This window comes from Poromitra crassiceps (genome assembly GCF_964638095.1).
Source record: "Poromitra crassiceps genome assembly, chromosome: 1".
NCBI classification, from domain to species: domain Eukaryota; kingdom Metazoa; phylum Chordata; class Actinopteri; order Beryciformes; family Melamphaidae; genus Poromitra; species Poromitra crassiceps.
This window is the reverse complement of record NC_139623.1, coordinates 26,690,801-26,711,788: the sequence shown is the minus strand read 5'-3', so window position 1 is coordinate 26,711,788 and position 20,988 is coordinate 26,690,801. Positions and strand designations below refer to the sequence as shown.

At 43.9% G+C, this 20,988-nt stretch overlaps 1 protein-coding gene and 1 pseudogene across 2 annotated transcripts in view; one reads left to right on the top strand and one right to left on the bottom strand.

Annotated features, from left to right (window-relative positions):
- Positions 1-13,737, top strand: part of fxyd3 (FXYD domain containing ion transport regulator 3) — a 46,783-nt gene extending 33,046 nt beyond the window's left edge. Inside the window, exons 4-8 of the mRNA XM_083635137.1 lie at positions 4,486-4,509; positions 6,735-6,809; positions 6,990-7,026; positions 7,279-7,319; positions 12,866-13,737. Of these exons, the coding sequence (XP_083491263.1) occupies positions 4,486-4,509; positions 6,735-6,809; positions 6,990-7,026; positions 7,279-7,319; positions 12,866-12,885 (197 nt within the window). The 3' untranslated portion in view covers positions 12,886-13,737. The remainder of the gene's footprint in view (positions 1-4,485; positions 4,510-6,734; positions 6,810-6,989; positions 7,027-7,278; positions 7,320-12,865) is intronic.
- LOC310784113 (SPRY domain-containing SOCS box protein 1 pseudogene) lies at positions 794-4,469 on the bottom strand (annotated as a pseudogene). The gene is made up of 2 exons: positions 4,461-4,469; positions 794-1,636 (listed from the first exon to the last, which is right to left on the bottom strand). The product of its transcript is annotated as an SPRY domain-containing SOCS box protein 1 pseudogene (transcript).
- Positions 13,738-20,988: the final 7,251 nt, after the last annotated feature.

The following is a 20,988-nucleotide window of genomic DNA, read 5'->3' as shown; positions in this document are numbered from 1 at the left end:
CTCGATTAATTGTCTGATGCAAAGCTTCTGTATTGGCTTAAAAGATGTGAGATTGTGAATCCGCAATGTTTCTAAAAGAACTTCGGTACGTCCATCTTTTGTTTTGTTGTTTGCCGTTCTGATACTTGGGTCAAATTGTCAAGTTAACGTGAAAGTTGACGAGCTAGAAACGCTGCCATCCGGTCTAGGGCGGGCTCTAGGCCGGAACCAGTAGGGTGACAAAATCAATTGTGGGCGGGAGCCAGGCTCTTTCTCGCCGAGAAGAGCCTGGTGACGCGAGGTTAGTCTGGCTTCGGTCCGAAAGTTATGCAGTAACACTCATTCTAGCTGATGCTCAGACAAGCTCCATGGGCCAGGGGTGTTAGAATGGCCCCTTGCGTGGTTATTATTATTATTGTTGTTATTATTATTATTATTATTGTGACTCCCGCTGGCCATTTGCCAGAAAGCGATTTCCGCTTAGGCGTCGGAAATAGGCAGGCTGAGATGCCCACTGGATAGAATAGTCAGATCACAGGCCAAATAACTTGTCAGTCGCTTCGCTTTATTTAGTCAAAGCACGAGGGACACCTACGGTACATGTGGTGTTTTCAGAGCAATGTAAGACAGTATTTCTGTTTGGTGGGGCGGGCCGTTGCGGGCAGACGGAGTATTAAAGAGATGAGAATACGTCTGATTTTACTGGACTGGTAGATTGCCCGTTTAAATGCTGAAGTACTGATACTTTCCTCATGGGTCCTTTCGCATCCACGGGTGACTGGTCCTCCGGGGTATGCTCGGTGTGCTGTGGTCGTCAACCCCGTCCATGGTAGAGCAGGTAGCTCTTGAGAGAGGCGGGCAGGGGCAGTCCGTGGATTCCGCTCAGGGGGTCCCTTCCTAGAGCCGCCCGCACAGAGCGCCTGCACAGGTCCATCAGAGGGAGGGGATCCGGATCGAGTCCGTTTATGTACCGGATTCGTATTTCGCAGTGTCCCCACACGGCGCTCACTGCGGGGTACACCTTCCTGCCCTTAAGTCCTCCGAACGCCACCCCTAGGTCATGTCCGTCCACTATGAAACCTAACGTCCCCTCGTCCATGTCCAAGACGACTAACAGCGAGTCTGGTATTATGAAGGTGTCGTCGGGCTCCAGGAAGGCGGGGTAGGTTCTGCCCGCGTGGTTCTTGCCGTCGTGGTAGAGTTTACACCGGCCCAGGTCCCAGCCCCAGGACTCGGTGTTGTTTCCCACCAGGACCGTGTAGCCCACCGAATGCATCGGCGCGTCGCCCGTGGCCACCCCGACCACGGCGTGGGACCCCCTCTGGCGCGTGGCCCAGCTGATCTCCCACACGTGCAGTCCCTGCGTGTAGCCCACCCGGCCGCGGATGGCGTCCGTGCTCTGCGCCACGGGTTGGCGGTGGAGCACCAGCTTGTTGACGTCCTTGACGAAGATGTTGAGCGAGCGGTCGTCGTTGTTCCAGGAATGCTGCACCTGGACGTCCGGGCCGGCGGGCGGCATGTCCAGCAGCCGGTCCAGCCGAGAGGGCTTGGTGTGCTCCGGGGGCGTGGCGGATGCCAGGGTATTCGTCCGGGCGGGTTGGGTGGTGGTGGGCTTGCTGCGCGGGCGGGGGCGGGATCGGCTGCTGAGCCGGCTGGGCTGAGGCGAGTGTGGGGGAAATGGGGGGGGGGAATTTCCAGCGCCCTCAGGCGAGCCTCCACTGATCTGTTAGCATCTAGCAGGGACAGCAGGATGGCTCTTAATGGCCCGGGCAGGATCGGCTGCTGCTGGGCTGAGGCTAACGTGGGGGGAATGGGGGGGGGGGGTGTTTCCAGGGCCCTCAGACGAGCTTCTACTGATCTGCTAGCATCTAGCAGGGACAGCAGAATGGCTCTTGACGACCCCTGTCGGCTCGGCGGAGCTACGAATGGGGCCGCTTCCGCTTCCGGGGCGGCGGCCTGGAGGTCAGTGCGACCAGGAAGTACGTGGCGTCTCGCGGCGGCCCCGCGGCCTGCATTTCCCCGGCGGCTCCCGGCTCTCGGGGCAGCTGCCTCTACTGGTCTTCGCCCGCGGCCTCTCGCACGTCCGCGCCGAGCGGCCTCTCCCTCCGGCACGCTCGCACGCGTTCTTGGGCATCCGCGGCGCGGCGCTTCGTCTTCTGCTCTCCTACCACGGGCCGTCGCAGTGGCGCGCCCCGTGCCACGGGAACGCGCGCTGGGCCTTCTCGTCGGGGCTATGCTGGCAGCCTGTGGTCCGGTCGCTTCGCCAGCGTCTTCGTCAGACACCTCGGAAGGCAAGTACGCTCCGTGGCCGGTCCGGAACAGGGAACCGATGTCTAAGCTGTCGTCACAGTCCATGGACTGCTCTGGCTCGGAACTCGACATACCAGGAATGGAGTGGGGAACGTTGAGAGATCTGCGGGGAATATCCACGGGTAGAGAAGGCTTGTGGGTGCTGATTCGGTCTGCAGATCTGGTGCAAAACAACGCTTCAGAGGGCGGCTTCAGGGGAGATGGACTGCTGAGAGCTAGCTGCTGCTATGATCGGCCAGAGAGAGAGAGGTGACGTAGAACCCTTGCTATATATATGAGGATTATCTGACATCATATTTGACGTCATAGCAGGCGTCATGCTAGGGCTTTGAATGACCACGTTATGCTAGAACTTGACTGTCGTCAGGGGATGATCGGATTATGCATGAGTGGCCTTCTGCTTGAAATATGGTCTGGAGACCTCACCACTCAAAGAGTATTGCCTTTTCCGAGCTCTCCTGACCCTGAATGCAGCATTTCTAATGGCCCACTGTGTGGACAGGCGCCTTTCCAAGCCGCCCCTGAAAGCAGCACCAGCCAGGAAAACGAAACTTCAAAGCAGAGCAAACCCGCTGTTGCCCGGTCGCACATGTCAGATTCCCAGCCCATGCACACGTGTGACACAGGCAGCAGAGCAGCACACAGACCGTCGGTCTTAATTTGAGACAGACAGATATCACTGGCTAACAGGTACGTATGTGGCCATAATGGCCATTGGCCAAAACAAAGTATTATAGCCTACTGCCCCCCCCCCCCCCCCCCCATCTTATTTGTCAAGTAGGGACCTCTCTCTTTCTCTCTCTCTCTCTCTCTCTCTGTCCGATGTAATTTGCTAATTGAATTTTGATGATCAGATCACACATGCTGACTGACTGACAAGGGACTTCTAGGCAATCAGGCAATGCATAGCATTACATGATAAAACTGACTTAATAACTGCAACTGCATAATTTGGCTTTGATAACCATTCATTCATTCCACTGTAAATCCTCCAATCTTTTCTTTTGTCTCCGCCGTTTACCCGCTGCAAACACGTTTCTATTGTCCCACCACAGTCAACAAAATAACCCGAATTGCATCAAAACTCAGATGTTTTAACCGGTATATGATGTGATGGTGTCATTATGAGATAGGGATAATACAGTATATACAGTCAATAGGCCTACACCTATCCAAATTACGCATGGGGAGAAGGACAGCATGCCTCACACAAATTGTATTACATGGACTGCAAGATGGGAATCTGATTGATGTAACGCCCAGGCATTGCCAGGCCACACCTGTGAATAATTCTGTTGGTTAACACCGCCCAAATCCCGTTTGCGCCGTTCATAAATTATTTGGCACGCCTCTAATCTGCGCTTGTGCCCGATTTTGGGGCTGTTTTAACTTAAAAACAGGGAGGTCACGTCTACCCAAACAATTATATAATTTTTAAACAGTTATGTTTCTGTATAAATCATTACAATTATGCTCCCGTGAGGTGGGGATGCTTTTTTTTGCTGCTGGGCAGGGGTGCAAAACTCGGCATACCACCTGGACAAATGCGCAAGGTGGACTGTTATCTTTCCTGCGTTAAGGCACGCGCAAACAGGTGCGCAAGCGCTAATAGGGGATATCGCCTTGTACGAAGATAGGGCCCTAAATATCTCCATCCGTATAACAGAGGTCATATCCGTCACAATTGAAAAGAGGGTGAAGAGGGGGACTTCCATTCCGTCAGGATGAGTTTCTTGGCAACAATTGTCGCCTGTGTCAGAGACTGTTGCACAGCTGTAGGGAAGTTCAGAGAAGACTCCGAGCAACCGAAAATGGCAAGTTCTGCCACTGGCTGAAGAGTTATTCTGTAGGCCTTAGAGTACCAGTCAAATATTTTGGCCCAGAATCCCGTTAGTGAAGGGCAGAACCAAAAGGCATGAGATAGTGTGCTCTCCGATACACCTGTCACACAGTGGTGAGACAGAAGGGAAGATCTTGTGTAATTTCCACTTGGAGTAGTGGAGACGATGAGTGATTTTAAATTGGATCAGCTGGTGTCTGCAACTGCTGGCTTTCTAAGGTATTCGCGCGCTAGGCCATCAACTATACGCCCATCTCACTTTGTGCTATTTACTCTCTTAAGTCATCATCATTATTTCATGTCTAGATGTTTACATCAGCTTTTAACTGACCATATTCATGTGTTTGTGTCTACAGTGGAAGAGGACCCATTTCACTTTGGTAAGTTTATTATTTGTTATTTTCATCAAAGTATTTCTAATGTAACAGAAGTGTTGATTTTATGTTTTTGTGAAGCCCTTTGTAAATTTGTTATTTAAACTATGGAGTTTTATGGTAGTTTTACTCAGAGATGGGCAGTATTTTAAATACATGTATTTAAAATACGTATTTCAATTACATTTGTGTATTTCGTAATTTATATTTGGCTGGACCAAGAAAAATAAGATGTAATTTATATCAAAATACTTTCAGACCTTGTATTTTGTGTATTTTAAATACATAAAATATTCTTTTTCTATTTTATGTCATTTTATTCTCAAATTGACAAATTTTTTACATTGACACAGGTTAAAAAAAAAACGCCATGTGACATGTCACTTGTACACTGCCTCTGATTGGCTTACCCTGAGAACAAACTCAACAACAAATCAGCAGCAGAGTAGGGTGGGTCTTGAGTCAGACCTCACATCACTTCTTCGTCTAAACTACCGTAGTACTGAAGCATCGTGTTGGTGGAAATTGGAAATTCCCACAGAGATAAATTACTAATCTAAATATGATGATTAGATATTGCATACTAAGGCAAGCAATATCCTATCTGCAAATATCCTATTTGCCTATCTGCAAATGAAACTACTGCATATGCAAATCAGTGTATCATACAGTATTAGAGAGACACAACTAATATATTTTTAGTAAAAATTGGCTAAGTGGGTGGCAGTGTGGGTGGCAGTGTGTGTGGCGGCGTTGTGTGTCACGATTGTGATGTCATCAGTGATTTTTTTGTGTTTTATGGCATGTCATCCGTGATGTCATCAGTGATGTCACTTGAACAATTTTGATGTCATCAGTGATGTCACTCGAAAATTGTTGTGATGTCATCAGTGATGTCACTCGAGCAACTGTGTTTGCTCAATTGTGATGTCACTCAGGCAGTTGTGATGTCATCAGTGATGTCACTCGAGCAACTGTGATGTAGTATCTATAATGGTAGTATGAGCCGATGGCGCAAGGTTGCATGATGGCGCCTAGGTGGGTGGGCGGTGTCTGTCTGTCTGTCAGTCACGATTTTGGGAGGCTGTGGAGCTGGCGATTTCCATAACTGCAGCCATGCCACATCATTTCGAGTCTCACCGTAGGAATCGGTCTAGTCTCTTTTTATTTAAAATTGGCTAAGTGGGTGGCGGTGTGGACGGCAGCGGTGATGGTCACGATTGTGATGTCACCGGTGATGTCATCAGTGATGTCACTTGAGCAATTGTGATGTCATCAGTGATGAGCAATCCTTCCTGGCTGAGGATATATGTGGTGGGAGTATAAGTAGGGAGAAGAGGACAAGTGATCTCCAGAGTCTCAACCCTAGGAATCGAGCATGTCAAGCTCAGTGTCAAGCTCCGCTCTACAAAATGGGTAAATAAATACACTGCTACAAAGCTGAACCTGTTTCCATACATTAGCCACAGATTACACAAGAAGCAACATTTTTCGACTGACGTGGACTCATCTTAGCTCTGAACCCCGTCATCTGGTCGAGTGTGGGTTGGCGACTGCTTGTACTAGGACTAACGTTAGCATGAGTAAGCTAAGTTAACGTTAGCTCTGGCTTCCAGGCTAGCTGCAACATGTTTAGCATTGAGGTGATCCCGGAGGCTTAAATATAAACCTTCCCATCCACCGGGCCAAGCAACGCGTTCTCATAATGCTTCTTCTATGTTTGTCGTTAGCCTACAGCACACTTCCCACATGTGGAGCTTTGTTGTCTGACGTCACTCAATACATGTTGTGCATCGGTATGTTCGGTATGCCTAAAAAAAAAGAAAAAGGTATGCCTGGCGGTTTACCATCTAAAGAAAGCAGAACATTTCACATTTGAGAAGCTGGAATCAGAGAATTCCTAAAAGGAAATGGCTCAAAATGATTAATAGATGATCAAAATAGGCAATTAATGTACTGTAATATTTGGCGATTAATTGACTAATCGTTGCAGCTCTTTATCAGTTTTTATAAAATTTATTTTTATGTATTTTCAAAATACCTATTTGTGTTTCAAATACATGTTTCAGACCAGTATTTTGTATTTGTATTGTGATCCATTTTTTTTAGCAAGTATTTGTAATTTGTATCAAAATACTTTTGATTTTGATTTGAATTTCGCCCATCTCTGAGTTTTACTGTAGTCCGCCTGTCACAGCACTTGACTGTAACCATGTCCTGTGTGTGTGCAGACTACTACAGACTACGTGTTGGAGGCCTGATCCTTGCTGCCGTCCTCTGTCTCATCGGCATCACCATCCTGCTCAGTAAGACAATCACACACTCATCCACACATACACAATCATAAACACACTGCTACACATACAAACAGACACACTCGCACACATGTACTTACACACATTGCGGTATGAGTGGACAAAACACATAAACACATACAAATCTTAATATGAATGAGTAATTGTTTCTTGTCTCTCCTCCTGCTCCAGGCGGTCACTGCAGGTGCAAGTTCAACCAGAACAAGAGGTGAGAGTTTCACATTGTCAACAAACTCAATATACACTTCGTAATTAACAATATGCTGATCGCTTGGCGCCTGGCTGTATTTGCTGCACTGCAATAAAAACCCATTGTATACAGTATACTGTAATGCAACTTTGTGATTACCAAGTTATGTTGGCTACGCTCTGGAGAAAGGTTTGATAGGAAAATAATGAAGGAAGTCTACTGGTTTTGCTATTTTCTTACTTCTCTCTCTCCTCTCTCCTCTCTCTGCAGGAGGACAGGAAGCAATGCTCAGCAGATGCTCAACGAGCAAGGTACAATCACCTGCCAGTAAACTCTTCAGCGATTGGCTCTCATCAACTACTGAGGATGTGACACCTCCTCATGAGATGCATAAACTTATTTAAAAAATGTATCCAAGACTTTTAGGCCCATCTAAAAGGGCAAATCCTGCCCAAAAGAGGACCCCTGTACGTTATGATGACATCCTCTGGAGATGAAACCTGGATTATTCTATTCTATTCTGTTCTATACTATAGAGTACCGCAGGGATGATGTATTTTTGTAGTCACAACGCGGAAGTCCCGGACTTTGAATGGGTATTTGGTGCAATGCTTAAAATGAGGTCTGTGGTTAACGCAAGCATATTCAAACGCGAACCTGTGTTCAGCAGGATAATCTTCACACATGAGGACCACTTTCATGAGTTTTGAAGTGTAAATGCAAGCCCTAGAAGTCAAAAGCTCATGCTAAGCTATTCCAGCCGAGCTGACAGAGAGCAGTGTGTGGGACGGAGGGGGAACATGCACCCAATTAGTTTGCAATCACAGACACACACACAAATAAAATAACGTTTATTAAACATAACTATAAACCAACTGGCAACTATTAACATTAATGATAAACTAAGTACTGGCATGAAACTAACAAACATGAAATTCACCACTACACAGGTCTCTACAGGTGAAGAGGGGATTCTCTCCACCAAACCATTGCGAACAAACTAACGTTATATAATTTGTTATTCTAGAATGTATTCATCTGACAACGCTCCTGGTGTTACACTATAACACGTCCGTGTGGGAACATATCACAACACGGGATACAATGCTATTGTTACAACGGTACCTACAATTGGAAAATACTACAATTAGAAAATACTACAATTGGAAAATACTACAATTGGAAAATACTAATAAATCTAGTTTGAAAGAGCGAGTGGGCAATAATAGCTGTGTGACTGAACGGCGAGGCGAGGGATAGAATTTCTGTGTTCGCCCTTCGGCGTGATGACGTATAATATCCTCGTCGACAGTGTAGTCTCATTTAGCCGTTTGCTAGCTAGCTGCCCTTTTAACGCCACGTAAAAGCTTCAAAACTCATAAAAGTGGTCCTCATGTGTGAAGATTATCCTGCTGAACACAGGTTCGCGTTTGAATAAGCTTGCGTTAACCACAGACCTTATTTTAGGGCGTTTTCACACATATTTGGGTCGAGCCAGGTGCTGCCGCAGCAGTGAGAAGTATACAATGTTTCAATTTTGAACTAGAGCGGCTCCGTTTCACATAAGCTTTTTATCACCGTGCCCAGGCTGTCGTTCTACAGAGTGGAGCGTCATGTATCCATGCCAACCAGACGGAAGTAGACGCGTATAGCGTAATTCCACCCGGAAAAGAAGCCCGGGATGTAAACCGAACTGAACGATGGAGTATGAACAGCAACACCGTTTGCTCTTGGTACTGCTTTTTGCATTTTACATCATTTGTCTCTTTCAATATCGGGAAAGTATTGAATTTTAAAACGAGGCACAGCTGCATCTGGAAAACAATGTTTTCATGTACTGGAGGCGGCGGATGCGAATCTCCAGACAAAGCAGGAGAAGGCGCAGATTGATTCTGTTGAACCGTGAAGCCCTCACCATACGCAGATATTATCGGCGAACAGCCAGGTAAGTTGTAAACAGAAAATAGCGGGAGGGCTGCTGCTTACGGGTGCCTGTCTAGCTCAAAAAAGGCGGAGTATCTGGAATTTAGGACGAGCTGAAGTCGGCGCGCGTTCACACATCACTCGTGCTGCATTACAGGGCGACGCTAGCCGCTCCGAAACCACCCTCTCCAGCTGGACCGAGAGCGAGTGAGTTACATCGACTACGAGGGCGAGTGGCATGTTCACACTGACCCAGTCGCACCGTGTTCGGCCCCAAAACTCAGTTAAGTCGACTTAAAACGTTCCAGTGTGAAAACGCCCTTAAGCATCGTGCCAAAAACCCATTCAAAAATCCCATAGGCAGAAACAGTGAAGACGAACACAAGCCAACACGCTATGGCCCGTCTCTCAAACCTCTTCATCTCAGGCAATATCTGTTTTCTGTCTGATATGTCACCGACCCTTGCGCTACTTGGGTTCATGTGGTCTTTAAGGACAATAACATTTTGTGAGCAACCCACACACACACACACACACACACCCGCACGCACCAATAGACCAGGCCAGGCCATGTATGCGAGCTGCAGGGCTAGGAATCGAGCGCGCGTGGCGTGCAAGACGCCTAGTTACAGAAATCCACAGAGCAATTATTATTAATACATACCCATCATCCCACTTCCAACTACTCACTGCACTGTTAATGCATCTCCTTGAGAAGAAAATCTCAAATACCAAAGCAACATATTGTAGATCTCTACAATAGCTTCCGCTGTCCATAGAAGAGGAATTTACTGGTTGTCTTATTCTCAAGTATTTGTGATTTCATTTAAGGTCGTGCTGCTATACTGTAGCAGCACGACAGCACCCCAGCTCGTGTGATATTGCTTTTATACAACTGTTCTAGGAAACTTGAAAAATGTGGCACAAGAAAGCTCAGCAGGCCAAAGGTAAATAAGAAAGGAGAAAAAAGAAGCTTCTTGATCAACTGTGCCCCTGTTCATCCTCGAATATGTACATTGTTTAACTGTTTCAGTAGACATGTACTTTACTTTGTATTTAAAATTTGTCTCTAAGTATCCAAGAAACTCCTTTTTTCTCCTTTCTTATACAACAGTTATATAAACAAAGCTATTTATCATGTCAGTAAGGGGAATTTACGACACCACATTATGATTTTTGTCTTGAATTTGTCTCCGCCGACAAAAACAAAAATGGTTCCCTCAGGCTCCCACCAGAAGCTGCTTATATTAGAACAGCTGTAAAGCGGAGTGATACATAGAGTAAAATATATTATATTAGAACAGCTGTAAAGCGGAGTGATACATAGAGTAAAATATTAGAACAGCTGTAAAGTGGAGTGATACATAGAGTAAAATATTAGAACAGCTGTAAAGCGGAGTGATACATAGAGTAAAATATTAGAACAGCTGTAAAGTGGAGTGATACATAGAGTAAAATATTAGAACAGCTGTAAAGTGGAGTGATACATAGAGTAAAATATTAGAACAGCTGTAAAGTGGAGTGATACATAGAGTAAAATATCCCGGTATTGTTAGTCTGCATATCAGCACTTATGGAATGCCTCCTGTCAAATCAAATGAGTCGACCCGATGGAACTCCCTGTTGTATAATGCCCGATCAACTGCCATGGCCAAAGGTTATATTTACTCTCCATCTGTTTTAATCACGCACGGCCTCATGGCACACACACACTGGCACCATATGGAAGGGCTCTGTTGTGTTGAATGAGATGTCGGGGACCCTGCTGTTCTACAGGTGGCAAGGCTCAGGAGGTCTGCAAGGAGGGAGAGGAAGAGGCAGCTACACCCATAGGTGGCACAGCGAGTGACCAGAGGGCCTTAAGCTAGCTCAATAGCCAAACCTGACGCAGACACGCAGCAGGCATTAGTCTGACTAGGAAAGCTAATTTGATTTTAGCCATGCACCTTGGTTATTTCTGTCAGTCATCCGGATGGTAAAATAATTTATGTGGACCACGGTAATTCAGACTTTATTATCTGACAATCTAATTATCTGACTGCAGAACTACTCCATGATACTGCAGATACAAGACTGAGGACTTGTACTGTTCTTCTACTGCAGTGACAGGATAGATGCAGGAGGTGGGACTTCTACTAAGGTTACCACATCGCTACTAATACAGGATAGATGTGGGAGGGCAGACTTGTACCCCATGGTTACTAATGCTAATGCAGCACTAATGTTACGAATCTCTGTAATAATAGCTTCTATTTCATAACTAATGCAGGATAGATTCAGGTTCGAGAGATTTCTGCCCCAACTACCACTATAATGCGAATGCAGAGTAGATGTAGGATGTGTTGGCTGCCACTGTAAACCTGTGAACTATATTGTGATAGTCACAGCCTATATATAAACGCAGGTAAGAAAAAACAGGGCGTGTCAGCTTGGCGACTCGGAGGAGGCCTGGAGGGACAAGCTGCACCGACAGGGCAATTTCCATGACGAATCCGACACACACACACACACACACACACACACACACACACACACACACACGTCCATGCACACAAGCATAAACATACATGGATGCACATACTGTACTGCAGGGCTATTCAACTAAATTGTTCAGGGGGCCACATTGTCAGAAACCTAAGGGGCCGGGGGCCTGGAACTATTATTAAATAGGGGGTGCTGTAAGGAATGGAATGAAAATTTGATGTTTTTTGGACTTTTATCCATATTTAGAAGAATATTTAATTTTAAATTAACATTAGGATTATACTGTTGTGATGTCATTATTCAGTATCTTCTCCTTTTCTCACTCACTTTCATGTAACCACCTGCTCTCCCTTTAGTCGTTTTACACTACACCAGACAGCAACACAGGCATAAACACTGAACTTATTATTATTATTATGGAAAACCAGATTATGATGAAAATCAAACACTGTAATGTAACAAACAAGGAAAAATGAAATAAAAAAGCTTCTCCCGGGCCAGTCATAGATCTTTGTCCCCTACCCAAAAAAACAATTATATCAAACTCTGGCGAAAATTCAAACGGGGCCGCGGGCCGCCAGTTGAATAGGCCTGCTGTACTGTATATACATGTACACACATGCATACAGTAAGACACATGCACTATTCCTCTGAGAAGCAGCTGTGTCTTGGCCTTGTTTGTTCTCCACCTCACTCAGTTGTATCAAAACAGTAACACATATAGAAGATTCTAGAAGGAAATGTAATTACATGACCCAAAAATAAAACGTAATAAGTTGGTTGCTTGGGAGGTTATGGATGTGTACATCTTGAAAAATAATCATAAATAACAATAAAATTACAGTTCAAATTACATTGAAAATTTGATAAACTAGGGTATCGGCGCCTTCAGGGCCAAAACCCTAGGCTCGCCCGCGCAGCTCAGCTGCTGCGTGGCCTCGCCTGCCCTGGCGTGCGCAGTGCACAATTGCACAACTTCGCATCACTGATGACATCACAATTGCTCGAGTGACCATCACTGATCACATCATGGAGTGCTTGAGTGACGTCACTCAATGCACAATTGCTCAACTTCGACCTTGCCCGCAGCTCGGCTGCTGCGTGGCCTCGCGCTCAACTTCACATCACTGATCACATCACTGTCACTGATGATGTCACAATGCCTATGACATCACTGATGATGTCACAATGCCTATGACATCATCAGTGGTGTCATAAGATGATTTTGGTCAATAATGATGTCACTGATGACATCACTGATGATGTCATAGACATTGACATCAGTGGGAAGGATTGTCTGTTTAACTCATTAATTTTGACTAAGTAACACAAAAGCAACTGAAGTAATAGATTATGTGTTTAAGTAATCAATCGTAATCACAGTTTCAAGCAGAAACTCAGTCATCTTAATTCCATGTTGAAATTCACCTCCCAACCCATCTGTTTGCAGGTCGTGCCAGCGAGTGTTAGGAGCCAACCAGAACTTGGCAACGCTTTGACTTCCTGGATCCGCAACGAATAGATCACATGAGGGGCGGGAGCTGGCTTTGTGACATCCAATGGGCTTTTGGCTTTTGTTTTAGAGAGCAACAGGTAGTCGCTGTGTACCTGCAATAAGGTGTGATGAGTTAAGCCTGGACTGATCTGCTGACTGCACCTCCACACACACACACACACACACACACACACACACACACACACACACACACACACACACACACAGCCACACACACCTGCAGACACACACATTTTTGTCATCCAACATGCCATGCATACAAACAAGGCTTGTGTTGCATTCATTTTCACTTCAATCAACTTGATATTCAGCTACTGAAAAACATTTGGCATGAGAAAGCGGTCATGTCCAACCTGAAATATTTCTGATTGAGAACAAAATGCTCTATCATTCGGTAATAAATTGTGGTTGAAGTGAGAGTTGTAGTTGGTTGAACTGAAAGTGACCCGACAGCAACCATGAAACAAACTTATTACCAAAAAAAACAACTAATATAAGTGTCCACATAATTTGTCTCCATGTGTCTCACCTCCTCTGCTGTCTGTACTGTATCTATAAAGTAAACGTTGATGTAGATATTAGTGTGACTTACTGTGACCATCCTAACCCACTGTCAGTGCTTTTGCGTCAAATATATTAAGTCTAAATATATAGCCATACACAACTAGCATGGCACTATGATAGTTCACAATCATTCATAATCTATTGATTCCTGTGTTTAGATTTACAGAAGAATGTAGTGTGTTGCACTGGTCAGATAGAGAGTCTGTTATGTTTCTATAAAAGAACCAACTATTGGAACCACCTTGGCTTGTGGACTTTTCTTGTGTTCTTGTGGGAGAGAACGTGCGTGCATGTGCGCGTGTGAGTTTGTGTCATCTGTCGAGATTTTATCGGAATTGGCCTAAACTGCAATTTTCAAAGCACAGGAGGTACACTATTTGTTAAAGGAGAAATGTGTGTCAAAACACAATTTTAAAAATGATTGTCTCTCGCCATTCACCACCATTGTTCTTTTTTTTCACGGCTGGCTCGCATAGGGCCCGACCAGAAGGGGAGGGACTTTGGGTCTCTATAGATACAGTCGGTCTGTGTGGGAACGCCCACAAAATGTTACTACATGGGCTGACTCACCAAAGGACGGTGCTGCGGCTCTACCTTACAGGATTGGGGATTCAAGGGCAGGTACATAGATGTCTGTTCAAATACTGCAGTGGTTGAATCCCTGATGCTGTCTGCCTGGGTTGGGCTAGCAGCTAAATGCTAACTATGCTGGCTGGGAAGGGGAGGATTTCCCCCATGCTGACCCATTGACCATGCGTCTATGACGAGACACCGCCTGAATGTATAGTGTGTGCGGGGAATAGTTACAGGAATGCATAAAATAAAGCAGATAATATACAATTTGATTCTTTAAATGTCTTGCCCTTTCAGAGGACATCACAAACGGTCCATTCTGCTGTAACACTACAGCATTGCTTAAGCTAGAACCTTACTTCCAGGAACTATTGTGAGGTGAAAAGAAATTCCATTGGAGTGAATGGAGATGACTCTTTTTTTTTTATACTTTATTTTTGTATATTTTCATGAAACAATGCACAAGTAGAACATACTGGAAAACAAACAAAAACAAAACAAAACAGACAGTTGGTCACCTTTACATACATAGACTTACTAGTGGGGGATTCAACTCAGTTCGTACATGTAAACACAATCCATTTCTCCCAGTACTTAGAGTACTTGTCAAGCTGTAGGTTCAAAGAGAAGGTAATTCTCTCCATGCTCTGTATGTTGGTCACTATTTCTGTCCAGTCAGTCTTTGTTGGAGGATCGGACTGCAGCCACTTTCTTGTTAAAGCTTTTTTGCTGGCTGCCAGCAGTATTTTTAAAAGATATCTGTCCTGTGATATCAAATCGGTTGCAATGTTACCCAAGTAGATTGTAGGGAAAGAGCAATCAGTTTCTTTACCAAAGATATCCTTTATTGCTTGTGATACCTCCTGCCAGTATGTCTGGATGGAGGGGCAACTCCAAAATATATGGAAGTGGTCTGCCAGTTGTTCTCCGCACTTCCTCCAACATAGACTCCTTCCCAGATCACCCATCTGTAAACCTTTTAACTTAGGAGTTATAAAATACCTCGTCAAATTCCGCCAACAAAATCCTCTCCAAAAACCCGAGCTGGTGGAGGTAGATTGTATGTTGCACATATTCATCCAGTCCTCCTCTGAGATTACAATTCCAGACTCTTTTTCCCATTTTAGTCTAACCTTATTTGTTGTGTGTTTCTTCATGGATTGAATACTTGAGTGCAGTATTGAGACAAGTTTCCTGTTACTCTTAACTGTATACATGTTGGTAAATACATCAACTATATTAGTGTCATCTTTCTTTGTATGTTTTATCTTATCATTAAAATAAGCCCTGGTTTGTAAATACCTAAAGAAGTCTATCTTTTCTAACCCATATGTATCAGAAATTTCCTGAAAGCTGACCAGTTCACAGTTTGATGAAATTGAGCAGTATGAAGTGATACCTTGTCTAAACCACTGCTTAAACCTTCCGTCAATCCCTGCTGGTTTAAAGTCTGGATCAAAGGCAACCCATCTCAGCTGTCTAGACTGTCTCTCAAGTGATGGTGGTTTGCATTCCTTAAACCAGATTCTAAAGGGGATTTTGGACCATTGATTTAACCTATTAGAGTGTTTCTCGTACAGTGTTTTACTACCCAGCATAGCTTGTATAGGTATATCTAGCTGTGATGTTTCCAACTCTCCACTTTGCAGTGTATTCTGGGTTACAGCAGCATGCAAGTGGTCTTAATTGTGCCGCTTTGTAATAGTCTAGTAGGCATGGTAGTGATCTACCCCCTTTCTCTTTAGGCAATTGCAGTGTTTTGAATTGAATCCTTGGTCTTTTACCTCCCCAGATGAATCTTGAAATCCACTTGTCCCATTCGTTAAATTGTTTTGGTGTTATTTTGGTTGGTAAGGACTGAAAAAGGTATAAGAATCTGGGGAGTACGTTCATTTTTATAGTTTCTATCCTGTTATGCATATCAAAGGGCAGTTGAGACCAATGGAGATGACTCTTATATCTCTATGCCTCTGCATCATTAAAATCAGTGATTTAAAGAGAGTGGTGCCAACGGAAGTCCAAAATGCTTTATAGTCACTCACGTAGCTATATGTGTGTGGGGGAATAGTTCCAGGAAGTATGTTTGAATGCATAAAATAATGCTGATAATATACAATTTGATTCTTTAAAACATCTTACCCTTTCAAAGTACATCACAACTTTTACTTACGGGAACTATTATTAAAAAAAAAAAAAATTGGCGTGAATGGAGGTGACGCAACTGTTATGTCTCTATGATTCTGGTTAAAATCAAAGGACATGGCACTGCTGGCCAATCAGAGTCCAGTATTGTTACTGTCCTGGCTGTGAGGACTTATATAATATAATTCATTCAAAAAATAGCTTTTAATTAAGATGCTTTTATTTGCAAAACATTATGACAAACCTAATTGTATACTGAGCCATTGCTTATTTGAAAATACAATGTTGAATAATATTACGAAATCAGAAATTATGGCTCTTGAAAAACACAAGTTGAGTGTTTAGTAGTTGAACTTGCTTGGGTTTTTTTAAGGCTCTTGGCCCATCTAGTGGACAGTATTAGTTACTGCAGTGAGGCCCATGTGAGGTACAACACCATCATAGCAGAACTTCTGCTTTGTTGCAGGAGGCCTGTTTTCATTTTCAATTGTTGTGAAACTGAAATTCTTTGTGTATTAAATATTAAATTGCTCCTGTTGGCTTTTGAACCTCTTGTCCTGAGGAAAGACATGCATTTTCAAATTGGCAAGTTAGCAGATTAAAAAACAAACTTGAACAAGTCCTTGTTTTGAAAGAGAGGAAGCAGGAACACCGTGTCCCTCAAAACACTGGTGCTCATGGAAAGGAATATTATTAAATATTCCTTGTTTTATTGGAATATCAACAGAAGATGGCGCCATGGGGAGGATGGAGTGAGTCCTTTACTGACCATTTTGTTTACATTCAGACTACTGTGTCTGTTTCACCCAAGTTAGTGTTTTCACTATGGCATTGCCGGTCTCCTCGAAAAATGAAGAAGAACAAATTAGTGGTTTGTAATTAAGGGACCCTTTACACGAGGACAGTTTCTGAAAGAAACGACACAATAGCGTTTCCTTCACACCTTTTCCTTCACACCTTCCTGTTTACATGAGCGCTGTTGAATTTTTAAAACGCCATAATGTACATGCCAGGTCGCTAGGTGGCAGTGTGATCACCTTATTCTTTGCCGATACAAGGACGCTGCTGCATGACGTAATTTCGTAATCGTTTTCCGGTTTTTAAACACGGAAGTAGAGTCCGCCTTCCGCAGTCATTTAGACTTGCCAAAAAGCTTTTTTCAAGCTAAAAAAAACCCCAAACTGTTTTAAAGTTTTAATATTTGTCGGGTGAGAATGTAACATATTGTATATGTGACCAGTTTATCAGAATAACGCCTATTGGAAATCTTTAACGAGCAGCGATGACCGGGAGCGCTGACTGTGATCTGTCAAACCCTACTGTAGGCTACTCGCAGTGAGAAAACACTGTCGACGTGCTTTTGTAACTAACGTTAAATGCCGACCGGGTACAGCCATCGGCTCCTCGCAGCAGTCACTTTCTGAACATGTAACTGAAGTTGGCCGCAGTGTAGCTTAATTCTGAATGTTGCCAAACTAAATTCATACTGACGTTTTATTTGGTTGCCAACTCGCGCACGGCTATGGCGTAATCGTGTGTGTCGCGTATGCAGGCACGTCAGAGTTTCTGAAATGTGCCGTTCCAAAGCGATTACATGGAGGCCTCAGCCCCGCTCAGTGGGAAGCGTCTCAAACAATTTCACTCTGGAGGGTGGTTCCAAAATGTGTAGTTTCCTAAGCGTGAATTCGCCGTCGCCGTCTTAAAGGGAGGCACTAACGATAAAATAATTCCCTGTTTCCATAGGAAACCGTCCTCGTGTAAAGTTCCCCTGAGCTTCTCTTTCAAGTGTATATTATGCGTCTCTCTCCTGGTTTCCACAATCCATCTCGCTCGCATGTTTGTTTCTTTTGTCAGGTTTGAGTGTGCATGTCTAGTGTTTCTTTTGTCAGGTTTGAGTGTGCATGTCTAGTGTTTCTTTTGTCAGGTTTGAGTGTGCATGTTTAGTGTTTCTTTTGTCAGGTTTGAGTGTGCATGTCTAGTGTTTCTTTTGTCAGGTTTGAGTGTGCATGTTTAGTGTTTCTTTTGTCAGGTTTGAGTGTGCATGTCTAGTGTTGTTTGCCTTTGTCACGTTTGAGTGTGCATGTCTAGTGTTTCTTTTGTCAAGTTTGAGTGTGCATGTCTAGTGTTTCTTTTGTCAGGTTTGAGTGTGCATGCTTAGTGTTTATTTTGTCAGGTTTGAGTGTGCATGTCTAGTGTTTCTTTTGTCAGGTTTGAATGTGCATGTCTAGTGTTTCTTTTGTCAGGTTTGAGTGTGCATGTTTAGTGTTTCTTTTGTCAGGTTTGAGTGTGCATGTCTAGTGTTTCTTTTGTCAGGTTTGAGTGTGCATGTCTAGTGTTTCTTTTGTCAGGTTTGAGTGTGCATGTCTAGTGTTTCTTTTGTCAGGTTTGAGTGTGCATGTCTAGTGTTTCTTTTGTCAGGTTTGAGTGTGCATGTCTAGTGTTTCTTTTGTCAGGTTTGAGTGTGCATGTTTAGTGTTTCTTTTGTCAGGTTTGAGTGTGCATGTCTAGTGTTGTTTGCCTTTGTCAGGTTTGAGTGTGCATGTCTAGTGTTTCTTTTGTCAGGTTTGAGTGTGCATGTCTAGTGTTTCTTTTGTCACGTTTGAGTGTGCATGTCTAGTGTTTCTTTTGTCAGGTTTGACTGTGCATGTTTAGTGTTTCTTTTGTCAGGTTTGAGTGTGCATGTTTAGTGTTTCTTTTGTCAGGTTTGAGTGTGCATGTCTAGTGTTTCTTTTGTCAGGTTTGAGTGTGCATGTCTAGTGTTTCTTTTGTCAGGTTTGAGTGTGCATGTTTAGTGTTTCTTTTGTCAGGTTTGAGTGTGCATGTCTAGTGTTGTTTGCCTTTTTCACGTTTGAGTGTGCATGTCTAGTGTTTCTTTTGTCAGGTTTGAGTGCATGTCTAGTGTTTCTTTTGTCAGGTTTGAGTGTGCATGTCTAGTGTTTCTTTTGTCAGGTTTGAGTGCATGTCTAGTGTTTCTTTTGTCAGGTTTGAGTGTGCATGTTTAGTGTTTCTTTTGTCAGGTTTGAGTGTGCATGTTTAGTGTTTCTTTTGTCAGGTTTGAGTGTGCATGTTTAGTGTTTCTTTTGTCAGGTTTGACTGTGCATGTTTAGTGTTTCTTTTGTCAGGTTTGAGTGTGCATGTTTAGTGTTTCTTTTGTCAGGTTTGAGTGCGCATGTTTAGTGTTTCTTTTGTCAGGTTTGAGTGCGCATGTCTAGTGTTTCTTTTGTCAGGTTTGAGTGTGCATGTCTAGTGTTTCTTTTGTCAGGTTTGAGTGTGCATGTCTAGTGTTTCTTTTGTCAGGTTTGAGTGTGCATGTTTAGTGTTTCTTTTGTCAGGTTTGAGTGTGCATGTCTAGTGTTGTTTGCCTTTTTCACGTTTGAGTGTGCATGTCTAGTGTTTCTTTTGTCAGGTTTGAGTGCATGTCTAGTGTTTCTTTTGTCAGGTTTGAGTGTGCATGTCTAGTGTTTCTTTTGTCAGGTTTGAGTGCATGTCTAGTGTTTCTTTTGTCAGGTTTGAGTGTGCATGTTTAGTGTTTCTTTTGTCAGGTTTGAGTGTGCATGTTTAGTGTTTCTTTTGTCAGGTTTGAGTGTGCATGTTTAGTGTTTCTTTTGTCAGGTTTGACTGCATGTTTAGTGTTTCTTTTGTCAGGCTTGAGTGTGCATGTCTAGTGTTTCTTTTGTCAGGTTTGAGTGTGCATGTCTAGTGTTTCTTTTGTCAGGTTTGAGTGTGCATGTTTAGTGTTTCTTTTGTCAGGTTTGACTGTGCATGTTTAGTGTTTCTTTTGTCAGGTTTGAGTGTGCATGTTTAGTGTTTCTTTTGTCAGGTTTGACTGTGCATGTTTAGTGTTTCTTTTGTCAGGTTTGAGTGTGCATGTCTAGTGTTTCTTTTGTCAGGTTTGAGTGTGCATGTCTAGTGTTTCTTTTGTCAGGTTTGAGTGTGCATGTCTAGTGTTTCTTTTGTCAGGTTTGCGTTTGCTTGTTTAGTGTCCCTTTTGTCAGGTTTGAGTGTGCATGTCTAGTGTTTCTTTTGTCAGGTTTGAGTGTGCATGTTTAGTGTTTCTTTTGTCAGGTTTGAGTGTGCATGTCTAGTGTTTCTTTTGTCAGGTTTGAGTGTGCATGTCTAGTGTTTCTTTTGTCAGGTTTGAGTGTGCATGTTTAGTGTTTATTTTGTCAGGTTTGAGTGTGCATGTTTAGTGTTTCTTTTGTCAGGTTTGAATTATTTCTAAATATTCCACATGCTAACTTCCGTCTAAACTGCTCCAGCACAGATGGCTCTGCCTTCGTTTTAAGCAACGGAAAACAGTATTATGTCTCCAGTGCCTTTGTCTTCCTTCTAACGGTACTGGGTTGGTCGAGTCAGCTGGGTAGCTAGCCATTCCTCCAATTTACATAGCGGCCTTTGCTAGCCTTGAAGATGCAACATGTTGAACCAGAAGAAGAAATGTTCCCAGTGTGGAAGAGGTATGGCCGACAACGCCAGCCATAAAATGTGTGTCTTTTGCCAGGGACAAGAGCATGCAGAGCTTGCACTTGCTGACCCCTTCTATTGCATCTCTTACTCAGTTCTCCTCCTCATACGTTCTGCCATTGCGCCTCTCTCTTCATCGCCGCTACCACCACCTGTTGCACAGCTCAACCTGAGCCTGCTAATCGCTGGTTGGATGGCGACTTCCCTCCCCTTCCCCCATTGGGAACATCTAAAGCAGCCCAGCTGTTAGTTGTGGGGGAGTCATCTCAACCTGAGGAGCTCATCAACTTCCATACCCGCCAGTGGGCAGGCGA